The 25,021-nt window shown below is 41.7% G+C and overlaps 11 protein-coding genes across 11 annotated transcripts; 7 read left to right on the top strand and 4 right to left on the bottom strand. All coding sequences in view use genetic code 12, as the record gives it.

The window, feature by feature from the left end:
* Positions 1-853: 853 nt before the first annotated feature.
* RBP2 (conserved hypothetical protein DNA-binding protein jumonji/RBP2/SMCY, contains JmjC domain) lies at positions 854-4,096 on the top strand. The gene is made up of 3 exons (XM_001383942.1): positions 854-3,143; positions 3,321-3,559; positions 3,608-4,096. Exons 1-3 carry the CDS (start codon positions 1,300-1,302, stop codon positions 4,057-4,059), a joined length of 2,535 nt encoding a protein of 844 aa, XP_001383979.2. The 5' UTR covers positions 854-1,299; the 3' UTR covers positions 4,060-4,096.
* A 683-nt stretch (positions 4,097-4,779) lies between these two features.
* ATP2 (F1F0-ATPase complex, F1 beta subunit) lies at positions 4,780-7,469 on the top strand. Its single transcript, XM_001383943.1, has 2 exons — positions 4,780-5,360; positions 5,876-7,469. Exons 1-2 carry the CDS (start codon positions 5,245-5,247, stop codon positions 7,269-7,271), a joined length of 1,512 nt encoding a protein of 503 aa, XP_001383980.1. The 5' UTR covers positions 4,780-5,244; the 3' UTR covers positions 7,272-7,469.
* Positions 7,470-7,711: 242 nt separating this feature from the next.
* On the top strand, positions 7,712-9,195 carry STE24 (zinc metalloprotease; the record flags this gene model as incomplete). Its single annotated transcript, XM_001383944.1, has 2 exons — positions 7,712-7,729; positions 7,855-9,195. The coding sequence occupies 2 exons, from the start codon at positions 7,712-7,714 to the stop codon at positions 9,193-9,195; spliced, it is 1,359 nt and encodes a 452-aa protein (XP_001383981.2).
* A 330-nt stretch (positions 9,196-9,525) lies between these two features.
* On the bottom strand, positions 9,526-10,257 carry LUC7 (yeast U1 snRNP protein; the record flags this gene model as incomplete). The annotated part of the gene is made up of 1 exon (XM_001384284.1): positions 9,526-10,257. The coding sequence occupies one exon, from the start codon at positions 10,255-10,257 to the stop codon at positions 9,526-9,528; it is 732 nt and encodes a 243-aa protein (XP_001384321.2).
* Positions 10,258-10,895: 638 nt separating this feature from the next.
* Positions 10,896-12,413, top strand: PICST_45392 (hypothetical protein; the record flags this gene model as incomplete). Its single annotated transcript, XM_001383945.1, has 2 exons — positions 10,896-11,479; positions 11,537-12,413. The coding sequence occupies 2 exons, from the start codon at positions 10,896-10,898 to the stop codon at positions 12,411-12,413; spliced, it is 1,461 nt and encodes a 486-aa protein (XP_001383982.2).
* Positions 12,414-12,870: 457 nt separating this feature from the next.
* GAS4 (Glycolipid anchored surface protein 4 precursor) lies at positions 12,871-14,108 on the bottom strand (the record flags this gene model as incomplete). The annotated part of the gene is made up of 3 exons (XM_001384285.1): positions 12,871-13,617; positions 13,673-13,933; positions 13,983-14,108. Coding segments are annotated over 3 exons (1,134 nt in total), but the record flags the coding sequence as incomplete, so codon positions are not given.
* A 903-nt stretch (positions 14,109-15,011) lies between these two features.
* On the top strand, positions 15,012-16,365 carry BDE99 (1,4-butanediol diacrylate esterase; the record flags this gene model as incomplete). Its single annotated transcript, XM_001383946.1, has 1 exon — positions 15,012-16,365. Exon 1 carries the CDS (start codon positions 15,109-15,111, stop codon positions 16,363-16,365), a length of 1,257 nt encoding a protein of 418 aa, XP_001383983.2. The 5' UTR covers positions 15,012-15,108.
* A 1,732-nt stretch (positions 16,366-18,097) lies between these two features.
* On the top strand, positions 18,098-18,502 carry GRP7 (Glycine-rich cell wall structural protein precursor; the record flags this gene model as incomplete). Its single annotated transcript, XM_001383947.1, has 1 exon — positions 18,098-18,502. The coding sequence occupies one exon, from the start codon at positions 18,098-18,100 to the stop codon at positions 18,500-18,502; it is 405 nt and encodes a 134-aa protein (XP_001383984.1).
* Positions 18,503-19,254: 752 nt separating this feature from the next.
* GCP1 (glutamated carboxypeptidase) lies at positions 19,255-21,931 on the top strand. The gene has a single exon (XM_001383948.1). It carries the CDS (start codon positions 19,331-19,333, stop codon positions 21,872-21,874), a length of 2,544 nt encoding a protein of 847 aa, XP_001383985.2. The 5' UTR covers positions 19,255-19,330; the 3' UTR covers positions 21,875-21,931.
* Positions 21,932-22,721: 790 nt separating this feature from the next.
* Positions 22,722-23,456, bottom strand: PICST_27149 (conserved hypothetical protein; the record flags this gene model as incomplete). Its single annotated transcript, XM_001384286.1, has 2 exons — positions 22,722-23,138; positions 23,172-23,456. Coding segments are annotated over 2 exons (702 nt in total), but the record flags the coding sequence as incomplete, so codon positions are not given.
* A 162-nt stretch (positions 23,457-23,618) lies between these two features.
* Positions 23,619-24,780, bottom strand: PICST_72144 (predicted protein). The gene has a single exon (XM_001384287.1). The coding sequence runs from the start codon at positions 24,766-24,768 to the stop codon at positions 23,719-23,721; it is 1,050 nt and encodes a 349-aa protein (XP_001384324.2). The 5' UTR covers positions 24,769-24,780; the 3' UTR covers positions 23,619-23,718.
* Positions 24,781-25,021: the final 241 nt, after the last annotated feature.

The raw sequence follows: 25,021 nt of genomic DNA on the forward strand, positions 1-25,021 counted from the left end.
CGTTTCCGAGTTTAATTGTGGTTCAACTTTCAAAGGTTGCAATTTTCGTACCAATTGAGCTGGTTAAAGATGAAAAATCAGTCGTCCATTCTCAATGACTGATTTTATATGGGGTACTTTGATAGGAATTTTTCAGTTCGCTGTGACGTGCCGTTTTCGGCGCGCGCATACAGAGCCAGAATCTGGAAAGTGCCTGAACGGTCGAGATTAAGCTGGCAGAGTTGAGGAAGCCTTCTGCGAGACGGATCTGTAGAAGATATTGAGACACAATGTATAAGCTGCTGTTAGTATTGCTAATTGTTGCCCTTTCCAGATGCTATTCCCGTACGGCAAAATGGACCGACGTATATTGGTAGCGCCGCTTCAACTAGCAGGTGAAACGGTACAAGCTGATAAAGAGATTTAGTTCTCTATTCTCGCTCGTAATCTCTAATTCTTCCTTAACTATACAGGCTCATTTCTGGCCAATTTTTCCATCTTTTCGTTTCACTACAAGCCACTTCCGTGTTTTTATATGGTAGCGCTGTTCGATGTAAGCAATTGGACCGATTGTCGGATCAATAGAATTGGGCACTTTGTTGTTGTGAATATCTTCATGACAGTCCATACCGTTCACAATTAGGGCATCAAGCAATCCGTCTGGAATTAATCTAGCAGTGCTAAATCGAAAAACCATCTCTGCGGCCGCTCCTGCAAGTTATATCCCAAAGCGGCAATCGAGATGCCAGTGCTCGCAACGGCATACGCAAAAAAGTCAGACTATGTTCCAGGGATTGTTCAATAGTTGAAAGTTAAGGCAGCTCAAAAAGTTACCGTAGATTCTGCCAACTGGACAAGTGTCTGAAACTACGGTAAAATTACTGCTGTCAAGTTGTGTCTGTCTTGAATTTTCTGTCTGAAGCAATTATCTTTCTGTCAGACAAACGTTCTTATACTGGGGAGTTTTGACTTTTTGTCGGAGTTGCGTAGTGTCTGTGTAACGCAATTGTGCATTCTCCGCTAATATCAGAATCCATATTTTTGCTAAAGAGAGCTGAAATTGAAATTCTGCAATTTTGTAATTACACCATTATCTCCTGCTATTTGAAGCCGGTTCTGACGCTGCTGTTAGGTAATATTGACTCGGCTGACATTGATATTGGTTTCTAGTTGTTTTATCGCTTCTGCCGTTGGCTCTGTGCGATTTTCTATCATTGGCTGGATTGGCTAGATTAGCCCTAACTAAGTTCAGAAGTTCCAGAGTTTTTTGGCTGGTATTTCGTTTCCATTTCGTGTCTATTGTAATTCGTAGTAGCTCAAATGTTTGACAAGCTGTTACTAACTCCGTGTCCAGTTCTCCGTCCCTCGGAAGAAGAATTTGGTGATCCCATCGGATACCTCTCTCGGAAGGACATAAGTGCACTTGGTGCTGAGTATGGTATTGTCAAAATTGTGCCTCCAGACTCGTGGAAGCCCCCATTTATGATTTCTGATGACTTTCGTTTCCACACAAGACTCCAGAAGCTCAGCGACTTGGGTTTGTCGACTCGGTGCCGCAAGTTCTTTCGAGACAATATCAATCGGTTTATGAAAATGCGTAGAAAGCGACCCTTGCGATTGTACTTCCGGGCCATCGATCCTTTGGTTCCGACTAGATTTATCAAGGTCTACTACTACGATCTTTATGTAGCAGTAGACAACCATGGGGGCTACGACAAGATGACGTCCGAGTCGTGGAGTAAAGTGAATAGCCAGTTTGGAGTCGCTGCTGACTCAAATCGCATACGAGACGTATACGAAGCCAACTTGCTTCCCTATGCGAGCTATATAGATCATAACAACTTCAACTACCATTTCCCTCAGAGCGATCTGGAAGACGAGTTTGACAATTGCTTAATCTGTGGGAAACACGACAGACCCTCTAGAACTTTGCTCTGCGACAATTGCGACAACCCTTATCATATGGACTGTCTACCTACTCCGCTAGATGACATCCCAAATGGCAATTGGTACTGCGACAAGTGTGTCATCGGAACTGGTGAGTATGGCTTTGAAGAAGAGGTCGATGTTAAATACACCATCGATGAGTTCGAGAACGAGTGCGAGCAGTTCAAGCAGGAGTTTGAGGAAAAGTATAACCGTGGAGAGCCTCTAACTGTGGATACCATCGAAAAGCGGTTCTGGGACTTTGTAGAAGCGCAGAACTCAGAAATACAAGTCAAGTACGGAGCGGACATTCACAACTTGGTGCCTGGTCAGATCAGTGGATTCCCTATGGAAAATACTCCGGGTATTAATGCTAAGGACCTGGAGTCCCAGAATTATATCAACCATCCTTTCAATCTTACAAGACTTCCATTTGCAAAAGGGTCGTTGCTTAACTACATTAACACGAGCATTTCTGGAATGACGGTACCCTGGATCTACGTTGGCTCTTTACTCTCGACTTTCTGCTGGCATGTAGAAGACCATTACACTCTTTCTGCTAACTACTGTCATATGGGAGCCACTAAGAAATGGTACGGTATCCCATCGTCACAAGCGAATCAGTTCGAGAAATTGATGAGAGAGTCAGCTCCAGATTTGTTCAAGCGTCAGCCGGACTTGTTGCACCAACTTGTGACTTTGATGTCGCCCATGAAGCTAGTGGAAAATGGGATCCGTTGTGTTTACGCTGATCAGAATCCGCGAGAAATGGTGATAACTTATCCTAGAGTGTATCATGCTGGTTTCAACTGTGGATTCAACTTCAACGAAGCTGTCAACTTCACCATGAACTGCTGGCTTGAATTCGGTGAAAGATCTATCAACGATTACCTGTTGATCGGCAAAGAAAATGTGTTTAATCACTACAAGTTGATTGAAAACATCCTCAAGGCTTTCAACAAACAAAGAGGAAGCATCAGTCGAGAAGAAATTGACGTAGTCAAACGAAGCTTGCTAAGTTTCGAGTCCTATATACTCAAGCAGAATGACCTTCTTTCACAAATCGACAAAACAAAGCTTGTCCAGGAGTACATCCCCAAGAAGTTTTCACCAAGAAAGTTTGAAGAAGAACAGGCTGGTATTTATTCCACTGATGGTGATGATGAAGAGGACTTGTGTGATTTGTGTAAAACCCATCTTTCGTATCAGTATTGCATCGTCAACAATAGGAACCATAAGTTTCGGCAACATCTCGCTTCTACAGCTCCTGCGTTTGCTATTAATTCTGCTACTGATACTGCTGCTGCTGTTGCTAATACTAATGCTGCTAATACTACTGCTACTAATTCTGCTACTAATAGTGTAGTCACTAATTTTGCTGATAATACTGCTATTAATGCTTGTTCTAGTAGTAGTGTTCCTACTGTTGCTGCTACTAGTTCTCCTTCCATTGCGCCAGCATCCACTACTGTTATAAAGCAAGAGCCTACAGAGATCAGAAGAATTACAATTCAACAGCTTCTCACACCAGATTCGTCGCCGTATGAATCAAAGAAAACGTTTGAAGAACTGACTGTAGATGTCGGCAAATTGGCTACTTCAGAAGCTGCTCTCAGTATGTCGAAGTTGAATGAAACAAAGACGGCAGAGACAGGTAGTAAAGCCGATGCAGGTAAAGGCGAAGATAAAGGCGAAGATGAAGGTGATGATGAAGACGACGAATCAAAGTTATGCATGATGGAACAATTCGACGAATTGATAAATAACGCAAAGAGAGCAGCTTCGGAAGAATTACAAAATACGGAGTCTGGTCAAAAGAGACGGCACTCTCGTCGTTTACAGGAACTACCAAAGGTTCAAGAAATAAAGAAAGAGAAAGAAGGTGTCCAGACAGTTGCTAAACGTCGTTCCTCTAGGCCAACTGGGAAAATGACTGGGAAAATGATGGCTGTGCAACAACGTTCAGAAATCAAGCAGTTGAACGAAAAGGACACCATCAGGCTATGCTTATCGTGCTTTATTAAGACATACGAAAATAGCGATGGAAAGGTACCAGTTCCTGAGGAATCCATTCTTCATTTTGAGAGTTATCCTTCGCAATTGAAAGAATTGGTGAAGCTGACAAAGAGAAATATCAACGAATTGTTCTTGTGATTTAGTATTTAGTGAATAAAATAGAGTCCAATGAGAATATTGATCACGTCGAATGTAGTTTCGGTCTGGAGCTCATTGCAGCCACGGCTAATTAGATTTCAGATCCTTATATGTTCGAGGATAAAGGTTGCATATGAGTATATATGAGTTTATAATAGTAGCTGTTCGAAAATAATTTCTTTTTTATTAAACTACTTCACAATTCTGTACTCGCTCTATTGAAATGAAACAGCTAAGTTTTTAAAATAAAGCTGGACGATTCGTAACCGTCATATCGTGGTTTAGAGCCCCAACTTTTTAAAGTGGTTCCAGGATTTTGCACCCAAACTTGGCCTGCATCGGATAAATCAGGAATGTGCTTCAAATTGTTGGTTAAGCTGGTCAGTGTTCAGTGATCGTGTGAATAAAGACTAAAAGTATCGATCAGAGCGATGGAGCTGTTTCAAAGAGTAATTGTCTTGTTTGAGTTGTCGAGAATCGATATTGTCAATTTTCATCCAATTTGAATCTTTTTCAGACCAGAAAAGCAGCTTGCTCTACGTTAACTGTACCAATAATTGTTTTGACACACAAAACAGGCCTTTGTTTCTATCTGTGTCAATTCCTCTTTCATACTACTTGCCTTCGACACTCTCATATGTGTTTACCTCTGGTCAATTCGTCTTCATTTTCCAGTGGGCTTCGTGGTTCGCTGTGTCTTATTGGCACCTCGGTTTTCCGGAATTCGCGCGATCGGCCAGAAATTAGCCATACAAGCAAGAGCATTAACGAGCTAGCAAAAGAGCCACATTGGTAATCTACTCAGCTAAATAAACTCTCCCAAAAAGGGTAATCCTCCCAATTACACTCGCTCAGACTCCTGGCCATTTTTTTCACAAATTTTACCAGCCGTCAAAATCACCAATCAACTTCTCCACCACCTCTCGTTCTCTCGCTTTACATCCGACCTACCGGTCCACCAATAGCATCTGCCAATGGATCAGTGAGTGCGTGCACACAGCACCCCGACCCACCAGAAAAAAAGTCGCCATTCTCGTCGTTGATTGGCCAGTCGCTCGGAGTGCGCAGTATCCGGCAGTTTTTCGCCAGACACTAGAAAAACTGGAAGCTTCGTCGTTGTTGAAAATTCCAATACTTCTTTTCTTCTCCAGTTCGGAATCTTCTTATTACCAAAGTCTAACCACGATGGTTGTTCCAAGATTATTTAACACTGCTTCACGCACTGCCTACGCTGCTGCCAAGCGTAACCTCATCTTCAACAGAGGTTTGGCATCGGCTGCTCCTGCTGCCGGTAAAGTCAGGTAAGTACAATGATTTGAATGTGATACCACATTGACAAGCTGTAAAATCTATTGTAGTTGTTTTCAAGGCTTCTGCCAATCAGCAGGCTCATCTGCTGCCATTCTACAATTGCAGTTTGCTGTTCAATTCGTGTCTCATTCGTGTAGCTTTGTCCAATGGGATTTGATTTCTGGATGTGAAATATACGGTTTAGATCCGATCGCCATGAATTGCCGCATGCAATCGATCCAATCTGCCTCTGGCAATCTCGCCTCGACTTCCTTTCCTGTCCACTCCAATTGTCATCACATTGAGTCGTCAATCCACCCTTTCCATGTTGTCTGCCAAATCACGACAGTAGTCAGGTTTGACTGCCAAATTTCCGCGGCGCTACCAAGTGCCCCTCGACCAATAAAATTTTTCAGATTCTCCATAGATATTTTTCATTGCGACTCGGATCATACATTTAAATTGCACCAGAATCAAATCGGCAGCACCGTCTCTCCACTGAATTCTATACTAACGCCCATTCTAGAGCCGTCATTGGTGCCGTCGTCGATGTCCAATTCGAAGAAGGCTCGTTGCCAGCTATCTTGAACGCCTTGACCTTGAAGAACGGTGACAACGACTTGGTCTTGGAAGTCGCTCAACATTTGGGTGAAAACACCGTCAGAGCCATTGCTATGGACGGTACTGAAGGTTTGGTCAGAGGTGCTCCAGTCACTGACACTGGTGCTCCTATCTCCGTTCCTGTCGGTAGAGGAACCTTGGGTAGAATCATCAACGTTGTTGGTGAACCAATCGATGAAAGAGGTCCTATCGAATGTAAGCAAAGAAACCCAATTCACGCTGAACCACCATCGTTCGTCGAACAATCCACTGCTGCCGAAGTTTTGGAAACCGGTATCAAGGTTGTTGACTTGTTAGCCCCATACGCCAGAGGTGGTAAGATTGGTTTGTTCGGTGGTGCCGGTGTCGGTAAGACCGTTTTCATCCAAGAATTGATTAACAACATCGCCAAGGCCCACGGTGGTTTCTCCGTCTTCACCGGTGTCGGTGAAAGAACCAGAGAAGGTAACGATTTGTACCGTGAAATGAAGGAAACCGGTGTCATCAACTTGGAAGGTGACTCCAAGGTCGCCTTGGTTTTCGGTCAAATGAACGAACCACCAGGAGCCAGAGCCAGAGTTGCTTTGACCGGTTTGACCATTGCCGAATACTTCAGAGATGAAGAAGGTCAAGATGTGTTGTTGTTCGTTGACAACATTTTCAGATTCACCCAAGCCGGTTCTGAAGTGTCTGCCTTGTTAGGTCGTATTCCATCCGCTGTCGGTTACCAACCTACCTTGGCCACCGATATGGGTCTTTTGCAAGAACGTATTACAACCACCAAGAAGGGTTCCGTCACCTCCGTCCAAGCTGTCTATGTGCCAGCCGATGATTTGACTGATCCTGCTCCAGCCACCACCTTCGCCCATTTGGATGCTACCACTGTGTTGTCCAGAGGTATTTCCGAATTGGGTATCTACCCAGCTGTCGATCCATTGGACTCCAAGTCCAGATTGTTGGATGCTGCCGTTGTCGGTAAGGAACACTACGATGTTGCTACCAACGTCCAACAAACCTTACAGGCTTACAAGTCCTTACAAGATATCATTGCCATTTTGGGTATGGATGAATTGTCTGAAGCCGACAAGTTGACTGTCGAAAGAGCCAGAAAGATCCAAAGATTCTTGTCTCAACCATTCGCTGTCGCCGAAGTTTTCACTGGTATTCCAGGTAGATTGGTTAGATTGCAAGACACTGTCAGATCCTTCAAGGAAGTTTTGGCCGGTAAGTACGATCACTTGCCAGAAAACGCTTTCTACATGGTTGGTGGTATCGAAGATGTCGTTGCTAAGGCTGAAAAGTTGGCTGCTGAAGCTAAGTAGAGCGTTGACTGATAATTATTTATTATTCACATTCTCCGCATCATCGTCATAGTGACATTTTTACATATACACAAAACGGTAAAGAGAAATGATATATGACTTGAAGTTCATAATTTATATTATTCAGTTTTATTAGTTTTTATTGTTTCTTCTTGACTTGTTTCAAAAAGCAAAAGAAAATTATTACGTTTATTTTAGATTGTGGGGTTGTAGAAGATAGATTAGAATGGTAGCAAGAGTAGCGCTCATTGTCGACATGATGCTGTTAGAGACGATGTTACTGTAGAAGCTTTTCAAGTTGATTTTTCAATCTCGAATTTTTCAAATCTATATTAGTGGCGATTTCTTAGCGCATTTGAGAATGTCGCGTTCTCCACTCTTTAAATTTTTCAGTGCCAAAAAGCTTATGTGTTCTTCTTCTTTCTAACAGAGCTATCACCATGTTTAATTTGGCACAAGTAAGTATAGCTGAGCTGACAATTGCGAATAATGCATGATTCTCTACGAGAATCTCCATTTTTAGAGCTTTTTTTCGTTTGTTTTTTTCAATTTTATTGTGTAATTGCTAACTTTTCATTAATAGTCGCTCTCTTTTCTTGATTCTCCCTCCATCAATTGGAAGCTCATAGTGGCTCTGTTGACCGTGGGCCAATATTTGTTTGAAAACTACTTGCTGTCTCGTCAGTATGCTGTCCTCAAGCGTAAATCGCCTCCCGCTTCCATCAAGGCTGAAGTAGACCAAGAGACTTTCGACAAATCTCAGGCTTATTCCAGATCCAAGGCTAAGTTCGGAATCTTTTCCAGTACCTTTGGTTTGGTGCAGAACTTGGCTATTCTCAATTGGGATTTGTTGCCATGTTTGTGGGATCATTCTGGCAAGTTAATGGCCAAATGTTCGTTCTTGTTGCCTAAATTTATGGGTGGAGTTATCACTCATTCGCTTTTCTTCTTCTCGACTTTTCTGATTATTTCGACTGTATTGAGCTTGCCTTTGTCATACTACTCCAACTTCGTATTGGAGGAGAAGTACGGCTTCAACAAGCAAACTGTTGGCTTATGGCTCTCGGATACTGCCAAGGGCATAGCTTTGAGTGTCACATTGGGTTCTCCTGTCATTGCTGGTTTCTTGAAGATCATCGACTACTTTGGTCAGTCGTTCATCTTTTACACGATGGGTTTTGTTTTAGTAGTACAGTTGGTGGCTATGACTATTTTTCCTACTTTGATCCAACCGTTGTTCAACAAGTTCACACCTTTGGAAGACGGCGAGTTGAAGACTGCAATTGAAGAATTAGCTGTGAAACAGGAATTTCCTTTGACCAAGTTGTACGTGATTGATGGTTCCAAAAGATCCTCTCACTCCAATGCCTACTTCACGGGTTTGCCCTGGTCTAAGCAGATCGTCTTGTTTGACACCTTGATCGAGCATTCAACTATCCCAGAGACTGTAGCTGTGTTGGGTCATGAAATCGGTCACTGGAAGTTGAATCACTTGCCCAAGATGTTGCTCTTTGCCCAGTCACAATTGTTCTTGATGTTTTCGATGTTTGCTGCTTTTGTCAAGAACAACTCGCTTTATACTTCCTTTGGCTTCAGCACCCAGCCAGTTATAATTGGCTTCATTTTGTTCAACGATGTCTTCCAGCCAGTTGATGCTGTGTTCCAGTTTGCCATGAATTTGTTGTCAAGAAAGCATGAATACGAAGCTGACGAGTATGCTAAAGGTTGCGGCTACGGTCCAGACTTGTCCACCTCGTTGCTTAAGATGTTCTCTGAAAACTTGTCTACCATGGATGCCGATTGGTTGTATTCTTCTTACCATCACTCTCATCCTATCTTGCCTGAGAGATTGAGCGCTTTGGGCTATGTTTCTGAAAAGAAGCTTGGCAAGGAAATCAAGATCAAGCCAGAAAAGGAAGACTAGAAGTCAAGCCTGAATAGGTCTGGGATTGGTAGGTTCTAAGTAAGGCAAAATTTTGAAGGGTAGAAATAGCCTTTTTTCAAGCCTTTTAGGATTGGAATCTGGAAAAATTAGTATCAGTTCATCTCAAATATAAATATTATTGTCAGCTGAAAAGAAATCAAGTTGAGTAGTAGTTGTAAATGAGGTAAAAAGTTTGTTTGAAACAGAAATTCTAGTTATGAGAGTGACACGAGAGCTCTTCAAGATGATTTAGTTACAAGACTAGATGATAGTTTTTATTTCTTCATGATATTGATATTACTACTATATTACATATACTACATATTCTTTCTACTTGAAATAGCCCAGGCGTTTAAACTTATGAACCAATTCATCGTAAGCTTGTCTCATCTGGACGTAACCCAAGTGAGTCTTTCCAATGAGATGATCTGCTAATCTTCTATCACTATCAAGTCTAGACAAATAAGCACCACAACCTTCACAAACCTGTAACTTCTGCTGAGAAGTCTGGCCAATATTTTCGATGATGTTTCTGACTGACTCTGCTAAATGCTCTCGTTGTTTGCAGAGATCTCCGAGTTTGACCGATTCATGGAGCGATTTGTCAATTTCGTTCTTTTCCATCAAATACGAGATCTCCTGGGTCATGAGCCCGATCTTTACATCCAAGCTGTCCAATTCCTTGGTGATAGTCTCGATCTTCTGTTGTTCCTCAGGTGTCGTATGGGTGAGTCTTTCTTGCGCTATGGCGATGGCTTTATCCAAGTCGTGGATATACTTCTTGAGAATATTGTAGTATTCGTACTCGAAGTCGGGGAAAGACTCTCCGAGCTTTCTCGTACGATACTCGTATTCAAGCTTGTGTTTCTGTAGATGCAATTTTGGACACTTTCCCAAGTCCTGCTTGGTAGCCACAAAGAGGTCGTGAGGACATACGCCTACGAGAAAACTCTTGCAAACTCTAGAGGAAGTGAGCTCTGGCTCTTTTCTTCGGGTCACAGGCGAGATGAGCGAATCTCGGCCCATAAGTTGCTCGAGTAGAAGCCGCTGTTCGTACGCCATGGTTGGTTATATTCGAATAAGATGTGTAGCCTTTCTTTGTGGTTCGGAAATGTAAAAATTTGGTTGTGAATCAATTGCAAATCAGATTGCAAAAAGTGGTTGAAAAATTCAGACTTTAGAATGGCCCACTATCAGTTTAACTATGGAGACCGAAATGTCGCGTGTCGTGCGAGGTTTTGTAGTTTGTGCACTCTAAACTGTAGTCGCTCTCTGCCTCACTGTTCCTAATCTGCCCACTCGCCAAACTGCACTAATGTCGTACTCGCTCCATCTACCACGTATTCCAGAAGCTAAAATACGACCCATTTACGAAAGGTGCAAAGTGATCTGTCTTGGGCTGTTGCCAACTGTGGTTTTTGTCCGTCGGCTAACATCGTGTCTGAACATCACCTGCAACAGCATGCATCTGCTTATTGTCTGAGTCCTTCTGCGTTGACCCCATGTACCCCTCCCCCACATTCTATCACAACCAATTTCAACTTTTCATTTTCTAGCCAATCTCTTTTCTCAGCCATTTCTCATTGCTCATTTCCATTCTTTCTCAGAAGTGTTTTTTTTTCGTTTCTCACTTCTATTTCTTATCTCCAGCTTCTTATCCACACTTTTCTTAGCCCTTACTGTGGCTCCAACTAGACACAATGAAAAAGTACCAGCTTATCGGTCGAAAGAATATCTTCGTGCGGCTGAAACCATCTGCCAAACTTGTCACTTATCCATACCTCCATCTCTGCTCACTTCCGGTGGAAATCTTGCTAGCCATATTTGCCCAGTTCGACGATCCAGAGAATCCCTCCTATACAACCCTTGTCAACTTGGCTCTCACCTGCAAAAAGTTCCAGGCCATAGTCTACAAGCACATTTTCTACCATCATGTGCTGCTCAAGTCACCTGCAGTGTTTTTCAAGTTCTGTGAACGCCATTTGGCTCCAAACCACGCCAGCAGCAAGATCAACTACATTAAGCTTCTAGTGGTGAAGAACCCTCCAATCAGAGACTCGTCCAATTTCAAGCTTAAGATCGCCGGCCACTACAAGTTTGAGCAGTTTTCCAATGGGAACCTTGGTTATGCTGATTTTCTAGGCTGTCTTGCTCACTTGATGAACGAAGCCTACGGTTTGAAAGTATTGTCTATCTCGGAAATATCTCCCGATTTCGGGTTTCCAGTCGACACCAGTGGCACCCACGGCTCTTCCTCTGGTTCGTCTTCTTCTTCAGCTTCGGCGTCGCTGAATTTTGCATCTATCTGGGGCCCTAAGAAGAAACCCATTCTGCGCAATAGCCGTACTCTCCAAAAATTGGTTCTCAAAACACAGTCTGGCTGGTCCATTCCCTTTCGTTTATCCAATATTTCGCTTATCTTCAACAGCTTCGATGTAGTACAAGAGCTTGAGCTCGTCAAATTCATCATCGATGACTACAAATTAACAGTAGACCCTTGTTCTGTGAAAGTTCACATCTCCACTTTGAATCTCAACGCTTGCATGTATGCTCCAACGTTCAAAAAGAGACACCCCACAAAGAAGTTGATCCCGTGTCCTCTCTTTGAGCAAGTTACTTCGTTGAATTTGTACAACATTCAAACCGGAAACGACTTAGCAATTATCGATTTCATCAAACTCAACAATCGTTTGAAGACCTTATCGCTAGACATGGCATCGTCCATCTTCTACACCACATCTTCGTCTGTATCTGTAGTTAATCCTGTAAAGAAAGTATTCAATTTTGCCAAGTACAACCGGTTCTTCAAGTTGGTATGCTCGGGTCATGGAGGATACAGCACGTTGAATGAGTTGATACTCTCTGATTTCGATTTGGTAGAATACTTTGACCACAATACCCGGCACCAGTTGGAACTCAGTGATGTCGATTCTTGGGTAGAACCAAGTACAGACAATTTTGAGTCTTTTTTGGCGTTCCTCAGTAGCATTGCTAACTTGTCTATTATCCTCAGCAAGAACTCGACGGTTACAAGGGTTAAGACCTGTGTCAATTGTGGCTTTACAACTACAAGCAACGATCTTAATGTCAGTTCTCTATCAGCATCAAATTGGACAGTTCTTTTAAAGCCACTACTTTTATCAAATGATGAAAAGTGTAACGTAAAAGTCTATAACCACAACCTTCACTTGCTCTTCAGCAGAACCCAGCATTCTTAAAAGTTACTATGACATAACACATTATGACCAAAACATTTATCTATATTTATTTTAAAGCTACGAATTAACGAATAGACATACTGCAAGAACTGTAGCAATCATTTTCCTTAATGGGATGAGGAAGTTTGGGGCCGCTAAACATCAATGTTAGTAAGCAGGGTTCAAATGGACTCAAAGCTCCAAAACGTACTTAAGTAGATTTTGTGAGGAATTTAGACAACGAAGTCGCCAAACTCTGGAAAAATTGTAATACTCTTTGAATGACGGTAGGTTCCTCCATTGCAGTACGTTCAACTTCCGGGTCGTAATCCGATTCAGATTCATCATACGACCAAGACTCGGGATCTTCATTTTCATACGTACTATTGTGGCCGCCGAAGAAGTTTCGTCTTTTGTATTCTGCTCCGCTTAAAATGTTAATTTCTGGTTCGATTCTTCCACTGGTGAGATGAAGCTGACCGTTGGGCTCAAATACTTTGAATTTACTTGTCAACTGGTCTTCCGTTAATGGCACATATTTTCCCTTGGTCACTTCAACTCCCATTTCTATGAGGTCCTCAGCAAGAGATTGCGGTACTCCCTTGGACGTATCAATATTCCGGTAAGCAGCTTGACATGTTGGTTGAATACTCTTCTGGGTCTTGAGACGCTGTTGCATATCTTTGACATTTTTCCTCATGCTGCTGGCAACTTGACTGCTGATATCTAAATCTTGAAGAGATTCGAACTGCTTCTGCAATTGAATGAAATCTGGAAGCAATCTGACATCACCGCTAGGAAGGACTTCGACTAGGCCGTAATTGTTAGGTTCCTGTGTGAATTCATATACCAATCCTCCAGAGAAGACGTCAATCATATCTGAAGAATAAAGTGATTTGACTTCCTCGAATCTTCTGGGAAGAACTTCATTGCATCCATACTCTGAAAAAAACACGGGTCTAGTGTAATCGCTATAGTCGTCAGCAAGAATATTATATCCACTAGTGTAAAAGGTCTGTTCACCACACCATTGGTAGGAGTTGACTCCATAGAAGTCTACTGATTCTGCTGGGTTCTCATTGTAGCATTCGAGGTATTCTGAGAAAGGCATTCTGTACATCAAGTCATCTGCTGCTGAATAACCCACTGGAATTGGTCTGGGGGAATTGTATTCGATGTACATCTTGATATCCCTTACAACAGCCTTGACGTAGATGGGAGAATTCTAATATAAGTTAGTATGATGTGAAAGTTATGTACGAGTTTATAATCCAACTTACTTTAGCCGACGTAACGTCATTAACTATCTCATTTCCAGCAAAGAAACCAAGTGTATTGTTGTAGTAGGAAAATTGTTCCACTACCTTGAACACATTTCCTAGATAGTCGATGTTGTAGGAAGTCCATGGTTCATATCTATTGAGGTGCTTGTTGGGCAAGGGAGAGTTGACGTCAAGAACCAAATATATTCCTGCAGAAGCTAGAAGCGACATACAGACATCATGGTTGAGATCTGGATTGACAGAGTAGATACGGATAGTCTAGCAGGTTAGTATTGTTTACTTGTGAAAGTTGAACAGCGATACTCACATTTATTCCAAGCTCTTGGAAAAGCAGAATATCTCTGGCACAGATATCAGGATCTGAAAGAGGATCTCTGTTGGCAGATATTCCGGAAGAGCCTCCAGGTTGATAATCAACTCCCCTGATGTAGAACTATAAGAAGTTAGTAGTTGAAGAGGAATCATGGTTTTGGCCCGTGGAAATACATGCTGGTTTGTTTGTGACGCTGTCGACGAAGTAGTGACCTTGAATGGTAATGGGATGGACAAAAGCGGTGGCAAGAGAGGAAAAAATGCCAAGAAGCAAGCCAACATAGGCTGCTGTATTTACTCTCGTCATCGGATACTGAATCGTAAAGATGGGTCCTGAAAATGGAAGAAGATATTAACGCTGAGAAATGATTGCAAATTAGGGACGCTCAAAATCTGGCTGCGAAAAAAAAAGCAACCGTAGAAAACATGCCTCAGGTGAAGAATTGGAACAGAGAATTATCGTGGCCGATAAAGCAGAAAACAAAATACGTTTTTATCACACTGTAGTTACATGGGATGGAATCCAGTGAAATATAATCAATATAGTGGAATTTTCTCGTAATTCCCATATTTGCCATTATTCCCATTATTCACATCAACATGTAGCATGTCACATAATCGCATTCTATTGTTATCTCCAAATACGACTGAGATTAACAAATCTTATCGTTCAAGAAGTTCCAATATGGTCCAAACTGTCAGAACGTATGGCCTCCTTTCCTTCCCTGTCATCGTAGCTTCACCTCTCACACTCAGCTCTTTATTGTCCGTCGGCTCGTAGAATCGGCGATTCGAAATATACGGAAATGCGACTCACATGCAAGAGACATCTCTCTATCGCGAAAGTCGGGGTATCGCCCAGAAGCGTTAGCGGACAAAAAGATATCCGGACTTCTTTTCTGAAAGGTTGTTAGAAGTACTGGAATACTTGCACACATCTAGTAGTCTATTTGCTGAACAGGTTGCTCTTGGTTCTTGAAATTGGCTCTTTGGCACTTTAAATCGATTTTAAATTGGAATTTTTCACATTTCCGTCGTTCATTAATTGAAGTTATACACCTATTTAATTCACTTTTGATATTCAACTTCCACTGCATTGGATTTGATTTTATTCCTTTAAGATGGTGTTATCACAACAACAGAAGCTCAGGCTCGCCTCAAACATAGATGCTACTCTCCAGAAATATACTGTATCTGACGATGCTGAATCTCAGCCTAGGGTCAATGGTTTGGTGCAGGGAGTTAGTGATGACAAGGGCACAGTGTATTTGAAAGGTTCGGGCTACAAAGACATTGGCACTGGTGCCAAGCTCGATGTGGATGACATCTTTGGCGTCTATTCTTGTACCAAGACTATCACAGCTATGGGGGCTTTGAGGTTGGTGGATGAAGGTAGACTCGACTTGGATGCTCCTGTGACCAAATACTTACCGGAAGTAGCTGAAATTGGGGTCATTGATTATGATGCTGTTAATGAAGAGACTGGTGCCTACGAGAAGTTTCCAACAGCTCCAAATTCGCCAGTCACTGTGAGACAATTGCTCTTACATACGTCTGGATTTGCTTACCCATTCACCCATTACGACGTTCTCGTATTGGCTACTAAGAACAAGCCCAAGGAGTTCAACCCCAACGATCCTACTAGAGCGTATTTTACGAATGAGAAGACACCCTTGGTTCATGAGCCTGGGTCCAGGTGGATCTACGGCTACAGTTTCGACTTTCTTGGGTTTGTCATTGAAGCTGTATCTGGCAAGAAGTTGGGTGAATACTTAAAAGAGGCCATCTTTGACCCAGCAGGAATGACGAGCACAACTTTCCATCTCACGGGCGACAAGTCCAACGTAGTCAAGTTGCATCTCAGAAGAAGCACTGGAAAACTCACTTCTCTGCCTAAGGGTATCGCTCATGACCCTATTCTAGATTTGGGTGGACAAGGTGTTTTCACCAATGTGAGCGACTACTTGAAATTCTTGAGGGTGTGGTTGAACTATGGAATTTCACCCGATACTGGAAAACGGATTTTGAAGGAAGAAACGGTCTTGAATGCAATCAAAGACCATTTGCCAGCAGAAATTGAGATGGATGCATTTCCAGGCTTGAGTACGTTCGATTTAGAAGGCGAGGACTTGGCTCGTGAAGGTTTTACATTGACGGGAAATGCTCGTGTCAGCAACAGATTGCCCACAGGCAGACCCGTGGGTTCTATATACTGGAGTGGGTTTGCCAACTTGTACTACTGGATAGACTTTGAAAATAAGATAGCCGGATTCCAAGCTGGGCAGATAATGCCATCTAGAGACCCAGAATCTGTTGCGGCGTTCAATGAGTTTGAGACGGCGGTGTATAAGTCGTTAAAGGGTGATAGTAAGTTGTAGACATAGATGCTTTGATTACAGTTACATACTATCACACTGTTATATAATATATGCTATCATAGGTTACAATATGGTGTAGCATATACTACCATATTCTACCATATACTACCATATACTACCATTTACTACCATTTACTACCATATTACCGTATGGTTACTATTTTTATCTCACAATGGCGCATGCTACTATATTTAGTCATGCTACAATTTAAAAGCATATTGGAAATGGTTGGATTTATTTCAGCGAATACACCATTGAGAGATATCCAGGCAAGAACAAAGCAAGCCCAACTCTGTCGCCTTTGCTGGTATGCCTAATTCGTATTTTACAATAATTGTCCGATGATAATTATTTTGCTACTTGAACCTCTTTGTAAGAGAGTAAAAATGATGTAATGATTTCATTAGTTTCCACGATTTCATGACGCTTAGCTGCTGCATTACCATTTCCATATTGGTGATAGGCTTTTGAATTCTTAGACCTGAATTCCTCGTTTTGTGCAGAGTTCAGTAATTTCACTATGCATATAGTTGCATTGTGCCAGTTCAGATAGTCTAATCGGATTGGCAACAAATGTGGGACCATTTTTTCTTAAGGGAATGGCAACGCTATAACTGTTTTCGGTGCATTGACAGGATTCCACAACGCCTGAAGTTTTTCAAGAAATACAGATGCATTTACACAAAAGGATTTCACATACATTGTAGAATTCGTAAGAGCACCTCGCCCTGATACCGTACGAAAGCTTTTTTAGAGACTTCATGTTGAAAGTAGTTGGCGAAAGAGGTTTTCAAGAGGAGTCGGTTCAATTAAAGTTTAGTCTGTTGAAAATGACAAGAAGACTCGAATTTACCCCTTGCTTTAGTCCTTGGTATTCGTTTTCGTCCTGCCAAAACAGACAGTATCTTACCCTGCATCGCAACCTTTCGTAAACTCACATGACAGTACAGAACCTGTCAAGATCATGCAACTGCCTACATAAATTCTGAATGCGTACATTTCCAAGATTTCTGGAATCTGTACGAATCGGATCAGTAGGGTGAAATTCTCCCGAAGCGGCCGCTGAGGTCGTTAAAATAAGCAAATAATGTGAGTTGACACCGAATTAGTTAAATTAGCATGAAATAGTTCCATAAGGCGAAATCGGAATGGCAAGTTTTGACATCGGAAAATCTGCTCATTTGTAATTTCAGATATTTTCTAACACTGTTTGTTTTCTTTACTGGAGCGAAGCTTTTTGCATCCAACGGCTTGATGTTTAAACAGCAAGAAGAGATCCGCCCAGGGCCGTTCGAAATAGGAATGGATACACTTTCACTGAACTCTTTCATATAGGCGAGATGCACGCCATAAGTTTTTGGCGTTCTGGCTTACTGTTGCTTTAGACTCGAGAATCTTCGCATTTTGCAACTGCCTCAACTTCTGTAGCTGCCTTGAGCTCTGCAACGGCACCAACTTGTAAGACTGCCTCGCTTCTTCATCGACTACCGCATTAGCAACGGCTCTTATTTCAGCAAGGGCTCACTTCTGCAATTCATTAATTCCAACTGCAAAATAATGGCTTTCACATGAAAAAGTGAATTCTTTTGTATACCAATGTGGTGGTTGAACTCATCTTATGATCTTCGTGACACATGGTAGAAAAAGTATAAAAGGACTTCGATTTCACACCAGATAGGAGAATTGAATATTGTAATAATCATTAGATATTCAGATACATATTTGACAATCATGCAATTCTCTTCTTTAACTGTTTTGGCACTCGCTGCCTGCTCTTTGGCCGCTCCAACTAACCGTAACCAGGTTAAGAACGTTGGACACACTGTTCAGAAACAAGCTGCTCCAAAGCCTCATGCTCCAGCTCCTGCTCCTGCTCCTGCTCCAGTAGCCCCAGCCCCAGCTCCTAAGGTAACTGGTACTACTGCAACTGGTGGTGGTGCCGGTATCGGTCTTGGTGGTCTTCTCAATGACGTTGGTGCCATTGGTGGTGGTCTTGGTGGTGCTCTCGGTCAAATCACCGGCCCAGGTCTTAACGCCGAAGGTGGTGGTGTTGGTCTTGGTCTTGGTGGTCTCCTCAACGATATTGGTGCTCTCGGTGGAGGTATCGGTATTGGCGGTGGCTCTATCAGTCTTTAAGCAGGGTACTAACCGAATCTGGCACTTAGTAGGTATGAATTCTGTTGTGCCATTGAAGTCAAATAGTCAACCCAGCAGCCAATTAGAAGCTAGTTGTCTTTCTCTAAGTGATTTACTTGGTGAAAGGTTTTTTTTTTACTTGTTTACGTGAATTCATTTCGAACTATTATATAGTCCGTTTTTAATAAATACTAGCTAAAAAAGAGCATTGTAGAATGATTTCTTCACTTTCGAACTACAATAGAGAAATCATGATTAGCTTAACTACAATTGGAAAAGCAGACAAACTTTGCATACACTATTTCTAGGTAAACTCCTCAGCAAATGAGTTCTTATTCAGATATGGTATTTCTACCAAAACATATTTTTGTAGTACCAAATAGTACGGTATTGCCTTGATACTATTCGCATATCGACAAAGAAAATGAAAGACTTTCTATTTATACAATTTGCCATTTTGCCATTTTCCAGTAGTACCACCTTGTTGGTCTACTACCATTATTCCATATACTTTTATTCAGTACTATACTGCCACCCGTTTTCCCATTCTACCATCAACTCTTCACAGTATGACATCACTACTGGCTGCAATTCCGGCCAACATGCAACAACAATCTACAGGTTGGCTGCGGCAGGCGCGCAAAAGTCGCAGCTTTATCGAATCTCTTTATTATCAGATTTAATTCTTTTTCCATACATTCCACCTGTTATTTCTGGTTTCTCTTCTCTTCAGGGTCTCCTCTTCAGTATTGCTTCGTTTTCTTTGTACTTTTTGCTGTTTCCCATCGTTTCTCAGCCTCTCTTCATTCTGCAACACAACCTGCAGCCATGGCATCCCATATGCGTTACACTCCGCTCACCGCAGACCCCAGTCATACGTTGCCCCTGTTCCCACCGTCCTACGACGATTTGGATGACAACAACGACGACTACACGTATTCGTCGTCGGCCACTCCGGCTATCGAGCAATTTGAGTTGGACGACGGCATCGATGGCATCGACGACGGCATCACACGACGAACACAACGTGAAGGGCTCCTTGTACGAGCTTCGCTCATGACCAAGAAGTTCGCTAACAACTTCAACAACTCCATCATCCACCCGGTGCTGCAAATAATAGACCCCATCTACGAAGGCTACAAATACTTCCAGCAGAAATATGAGCAGAATATCCTCAAGTTGGGCAACCCGTTGGTGGTGAAACGGTTGCTCTACGTGTTGTTCATCATGATAGTAATCTTCTTTGTCACCAAGCATAACGTCAACGACGGCGTTAATGGCACTTCCGGAGGTACTTTTTCGGCAGGAAAGTTCTACAATATAGATAAGCTCAGTTCTTCGGTCGATGACTTCATCTCAGCCAAGTTAATGAAAGAAAACTTGGAGTACTTTTCGTCTATGTCTCACATCACCGGCTCCAACGGCGACTTGACTCTTGCCCGTTATATCGAAACCTACATGCACAATAACGGCATCCGCATCATGGACATGAACCAGCTCCAGAGCTATACTAACTACCCCGTTTACAATGAGAAAGACACCTATCTCAAGCTTCTGGACAACTCTTTCTCTGCTCATTTGTATGAGATGAATAACAAGACGATGGAACACTTGGCATATAACCCCAATGCGCTCAACACCAATGGCCCCGTGGAGTCCCATTTTATTTACGGCAACTACGGAACACAAGAGGATTACCAGAAATTGATTAGTAGCGGCATAGATCTTACCGATGCCATTCTATTGATCAAGTACGGTGGAAGTATTCCCGAGCCAAACAAAGTCAGCTTTGGCCAGCAGTCTAAAGTCAAGGCGATTGTCTTTATAACACCGAAATTCGAGTTCGGAACTGGTGATAGCAAGCAAGAATTCGTAGACGTAATCCAAAAAGCAAATGTGGGCTTAACCCGAGTAGATCCTGGTGACGTACTTACCCCTGGCTGGTCTTCTGAAGATGGGTATGTCACAAGATTGCCATGGTTTAGGTCTTCGACGACTCCCAAGATCCCTACAATTCCAATCTCGTGGGAAGATGGTGAGAAATTGCTTTCTAAATTGGAAGGTTCTGGTGTCAAGTTCGATGATGGCTACTTTTCTGGAAAGGGTAAATCATCTTCAGTCCCCACCATGGTGTTGAAAATAGCCAACGAAGAAAGAGCTACCCATCAGATATGGAATGTAGTTGGTTCTATTCAAGGAAGAGAACAGAATGAAAAGGGGATAATCATTGGTTCTAGTCGTGACTCTACTTGTTATGGTACGATTTCCTCGAATACTGGTACGGTGGTGATGCTTGAAATGATCAAAGTATTCACCTCTTTACAACGAAAATATAACTGGAGTCCTTCCAGGTCTATATATTTTGTCTCATTTGATGCTACAGAATATAATTTGGCTGGTTCAGCTGAATGGATCGAAAACAGAAAGGACCTGTTGCGAAAGGAAGGCTATGCATACATTGATCTCAGTGATGCTATCAGCGGCGATGATTTGTCTATCAAGGCAAGTCCTTTTGTAGAAGACGTTATAAAAAAGGCCCTCAAGCAGGTGGAGACCGATGTCACCAAGAATGATAATGGCAACGAAAAGCTCAGTTTGTACGACCTATATCTCAGACAACAAGGAAACGATGGTATTTCAAACGACTTGATTGAGCTGAAAAACTATATTCCTTTCATTAATCTTGTGAACATGCCATCGTTAGAACTTAAATTCTCAGGCAAGAAATATCCCAAGAACTCTTGCTATGACAATTTTGAAAATTTCGAGAAATCGGCTATCGATCCTGATATGAACAAACATCGGGAACTTGTAAAAGTGCTATCATTGATTGCCTTGAGGTTAGCTGAGAGCCCCATGATACCGTTTGACTTCCAGAAGTTGGCCAGCAAGTTAACACATTATGTAGATGACTTGGAGAAGTATTCGCGCGACATTATTCTGACACTTGAGCAGGAAAACAAGCCTGTATTGCACTTCAAGTCCCTACGTGATTCTATCGAAATCTTAAGAAATGCGGCAAATTCACTCCAAAGTTGGGGCGATAGCTGGAAGCAGTATGTCGAAAACTCTGCTGAAATCGAGCCGTCAATGTTGGCAATGAACAGATGGAAGCGTAATGAGAATATGGTTGCATTCAACCAGAAATTCCTTGTAAGGAATCACATGAAGGACACGAGACCCGGTTTTGCCAATGTTCTCTTCGGAGTACCATTCATGGCTCCTGAAGTCAGCGATGGTAAATATGAGTGGAACACCTTCCCACGTATCAGAGACAGCCTTTACTTACATGATTTTAACGCTGCCCAAGACCAGATTAATAAGTTGGCATCGTTGGTCCAGGAGGCATGCCAGGAATTAGATAGCCAATAGAATATGTTCGTAGACATTAATGGGTATAGCGGTATAGGGATACAAATTTATCGACTTAAAATTTACAACAAATCAATTGAAGAGAAAATCCAACATATGTTTGGTGAATAAAACTTTAAATGAAGCATATTTTCTTGAAAAATTAATTAGCATTATAAATTTGATCTATCCATTGTTAAATAATGTATAATATTAGCAATAAATTGAAAATATATCAGAATACAAGCTGTTTTCACCTCAAGACATGGAAGTACAACCCGAGAAGGATTAAATTGGTACGTGAATCTTATACGCCTTCTACAGATAATTTTCTAGTTCTAATTTTCAAAAGGGAATGTAATTTGTCCTATTTACTACATACTATATAAGTCTTCCTCTAATCCAAATCCTAAGACAAAATCCTTAACTTTTTTTAACTTTTTTTTTTTTTTTTGCGAGATGGCATGTATTACGACTAAAGTCCAACCTATCTACTACCTAGTATATAAATAAACCTCTAATCATACCGAATGGTGGAGGAATTCATAAGATAAAAATAGACTATTGCGGCATGGATGCAAAAATTAATACAATATCATTTAAATTTAAGCAATCTGACCAATAGGAATCCTCTTGGTGGCCAAGCTGGCTAAGGCGCGAGACTGTAATGGGTTTTCTCAGAGTTATCTTGAGATCGGGTGTTCGACTCACCCCCAGGAGATTCATTTTTTGCACCTATAACAATAATGAAGACACAATATATCTAAGCAGTATCACGTAGAAATTAATAGTAGTATACATTGATAGCAAAGATGCCTTCACTATGTTATAAAACTTTTTAGCTATTTAAGAATTCCTCTCAATGCTGACGTTGAACCAATTCCACTAAGTCCTCCAAGTAGTAATCTCGGGAACGGTCTTGTTTATCTAGATGTCTTACAGCATTGGTCAACTCTAACAAGTATTCCGAGTTCAAACCGCTAGGACCACTAGACACACTTATCTTACTGGCAGTATCCTCTATTGCTTCTGGACCGACGAAAGACTCATTATCAATAGTGCCTATGTAGATCATCAGCTCGATGATGCAGTCGCCAGAAGAAGTGTCTCTGGGAAGTTGTGCTAAGATTCGTTTAGAAACGTCGTTTTCATTCTCGACATTGAGAATATGAAACGGCACCTTGTGGGTGGTATACCCATCCTGTTCACGAACATCAAGATATTCTTTTACTTCAGCTACATCTTGTGGCTCAACATAGTATGCCACACCCCACACTTTCAAATCCTCTACTTGTAAGCTATTAATCTTGTGGTTTACATCGACTATCTGGGCTGGAGTAGATTCTCGGTTGTGTTTGAGTTCAGTCTCCTGATGGGTAGCTCTTAATTCGTACATGTGGAGATCGTTGTGAAATTTTGTGTTGGACTTCAAGTCGTCCAAAGAAATTAGCGTAACTACTCTGCCCGGAGCCTCTGGGGTTCCACGATGGTCAGAAGAACTCTGCCAGAAACGTCTTATAAACCCCTTGAGATATCCATTTACCCGGAATGAGTGGTGGGGAGGTTTGAAGATCAACGAGCCGTAGCCAATTACCCACATACCCTGATCTTTGGAATCAGTTGTCATGCTTGCGAAATTATACAATCAAAAACAAATACAAATATCAGATACAATATACCAATTATCAAACGGAAATATGTTGTATAATTAGCATTTATGCCAGTATACTTCAGTATATATACACCTTGAAGCGAGATTTTAAGTAGAAAAGATTCTATTTTATATTATATGTATATAGATTGCAATCACGTAATAGGAAAAGGTCACGTGAAAACATCGAATTCATCATACTAGAGTACAAGGTTCATAAATAGCTGACTTTGAAAGCCATTCTCACTGTCTCAACGAGCCTGTCCTTGAGATTGAGTTTACGGAAGTTGATTAACTTGGTCGAAAGTATTATGGCCAAGAGGGCAATTAAGATTATTGGTGAATTTTCCTTCAAATACACCAGTACCATCCGCAAACTATAGACGAGTCTATCTCTGATATGTTGCAACTGGCTTGGAGAGCTGTCTTCCACAGCAGCAGATGATTGTCTTGAGGTAGAAGATTCGCCAGCAGAGTATTGTTTTTGGATCTCCTTTATGGATTTGTAGGTCAAATTCTGCAGAGCTTCGAGTTCCTTCTTCTTCTGGACCTCCTTCAATCTCTGTTCGTTCTCCAAACGCTTCGTTTCCAACTTTTTTTGTCTCTCGGTCTCTAATATATTCAATTTTTCTCTCTGGATGTCTTCTACCTTTTTCAAACTAGCAGTGATGTCGTTAGCAAATATGGGATGAGATTCAATTACATGCCGTGCCTCATCAAATTCGTCAAAGAGAGGCAAAATCTCAAAAGTATATAAGTCAACCAACTTCTTCAAATACTTGTTATCCTTGTCGGCTTTGTAGTCGATGGCGCTGTACATTCGTCTCACTTTGTTCAAGAACACGCTATCATCTACAATCAAAAGTTCCCTATTCGTCACCAAAAGCAAGTTGTAATTATACACAATTTCCAATGGGAAGTTCAACTCTGAGCCATATATCTCCAGTAAACGTTTGGTGATCTCGTTGTTCAACAAAGAGGTCACAATTTGATGTGATTCAATCTGGGACAATCTCAATGTGGCTGTAGCAGAAAGTGCCAATCCAACCTCCACTAGATACAAATTGACAATTTTCACAAATAGTCTCTCAGTTATGAGTCCCTTACCATACTCAGAAAAGCTTTGCTCATAGAGCTCCTTGATAAGCTTGAAAGACTTGTCAAAGTTCTTGTTCATGAAAAGCTTCACAGCCAAAGTATAGTCATTTTCAATCTGCTTGTTAACACTCAACGTATTGAATGATAACGAAAGCGACGAGTCCATGACGGTGGTGCTCATTTCTGATATTCTAATGAAGAGGAATTATTCAGATATTACAATTTTTTGATTCTTGAAATCCTCCATACCTGATCATTTCTGTGGGGTTTCAGTCACGTGCCAAAACCATAACCGAGGTATCGGCTACCGGGCCCTCTACAGTAGCTTGCACTACTACGATTTCCTTTACATCTACGTGAACAATTCAATTAGGATTTATTAATGCATACCAAAAACTGTATCGCGTTTCTTTCTGGGG

The sequence above is a fragment of the Scheffersomyces stipitis genome, chromosome 4, assembly GCF_000209165.1.
Source record: "Scheffersomyces stipitis CBS 6054 chromosome 4, complete sequence".
Lineage (NCBI taxonomy): Eukaryota > Fungi > Ascomycota > Pichiomycetes > Serinales > Debaryomycetaceae > Scheffersomyces > Scheffersomyces stipitis.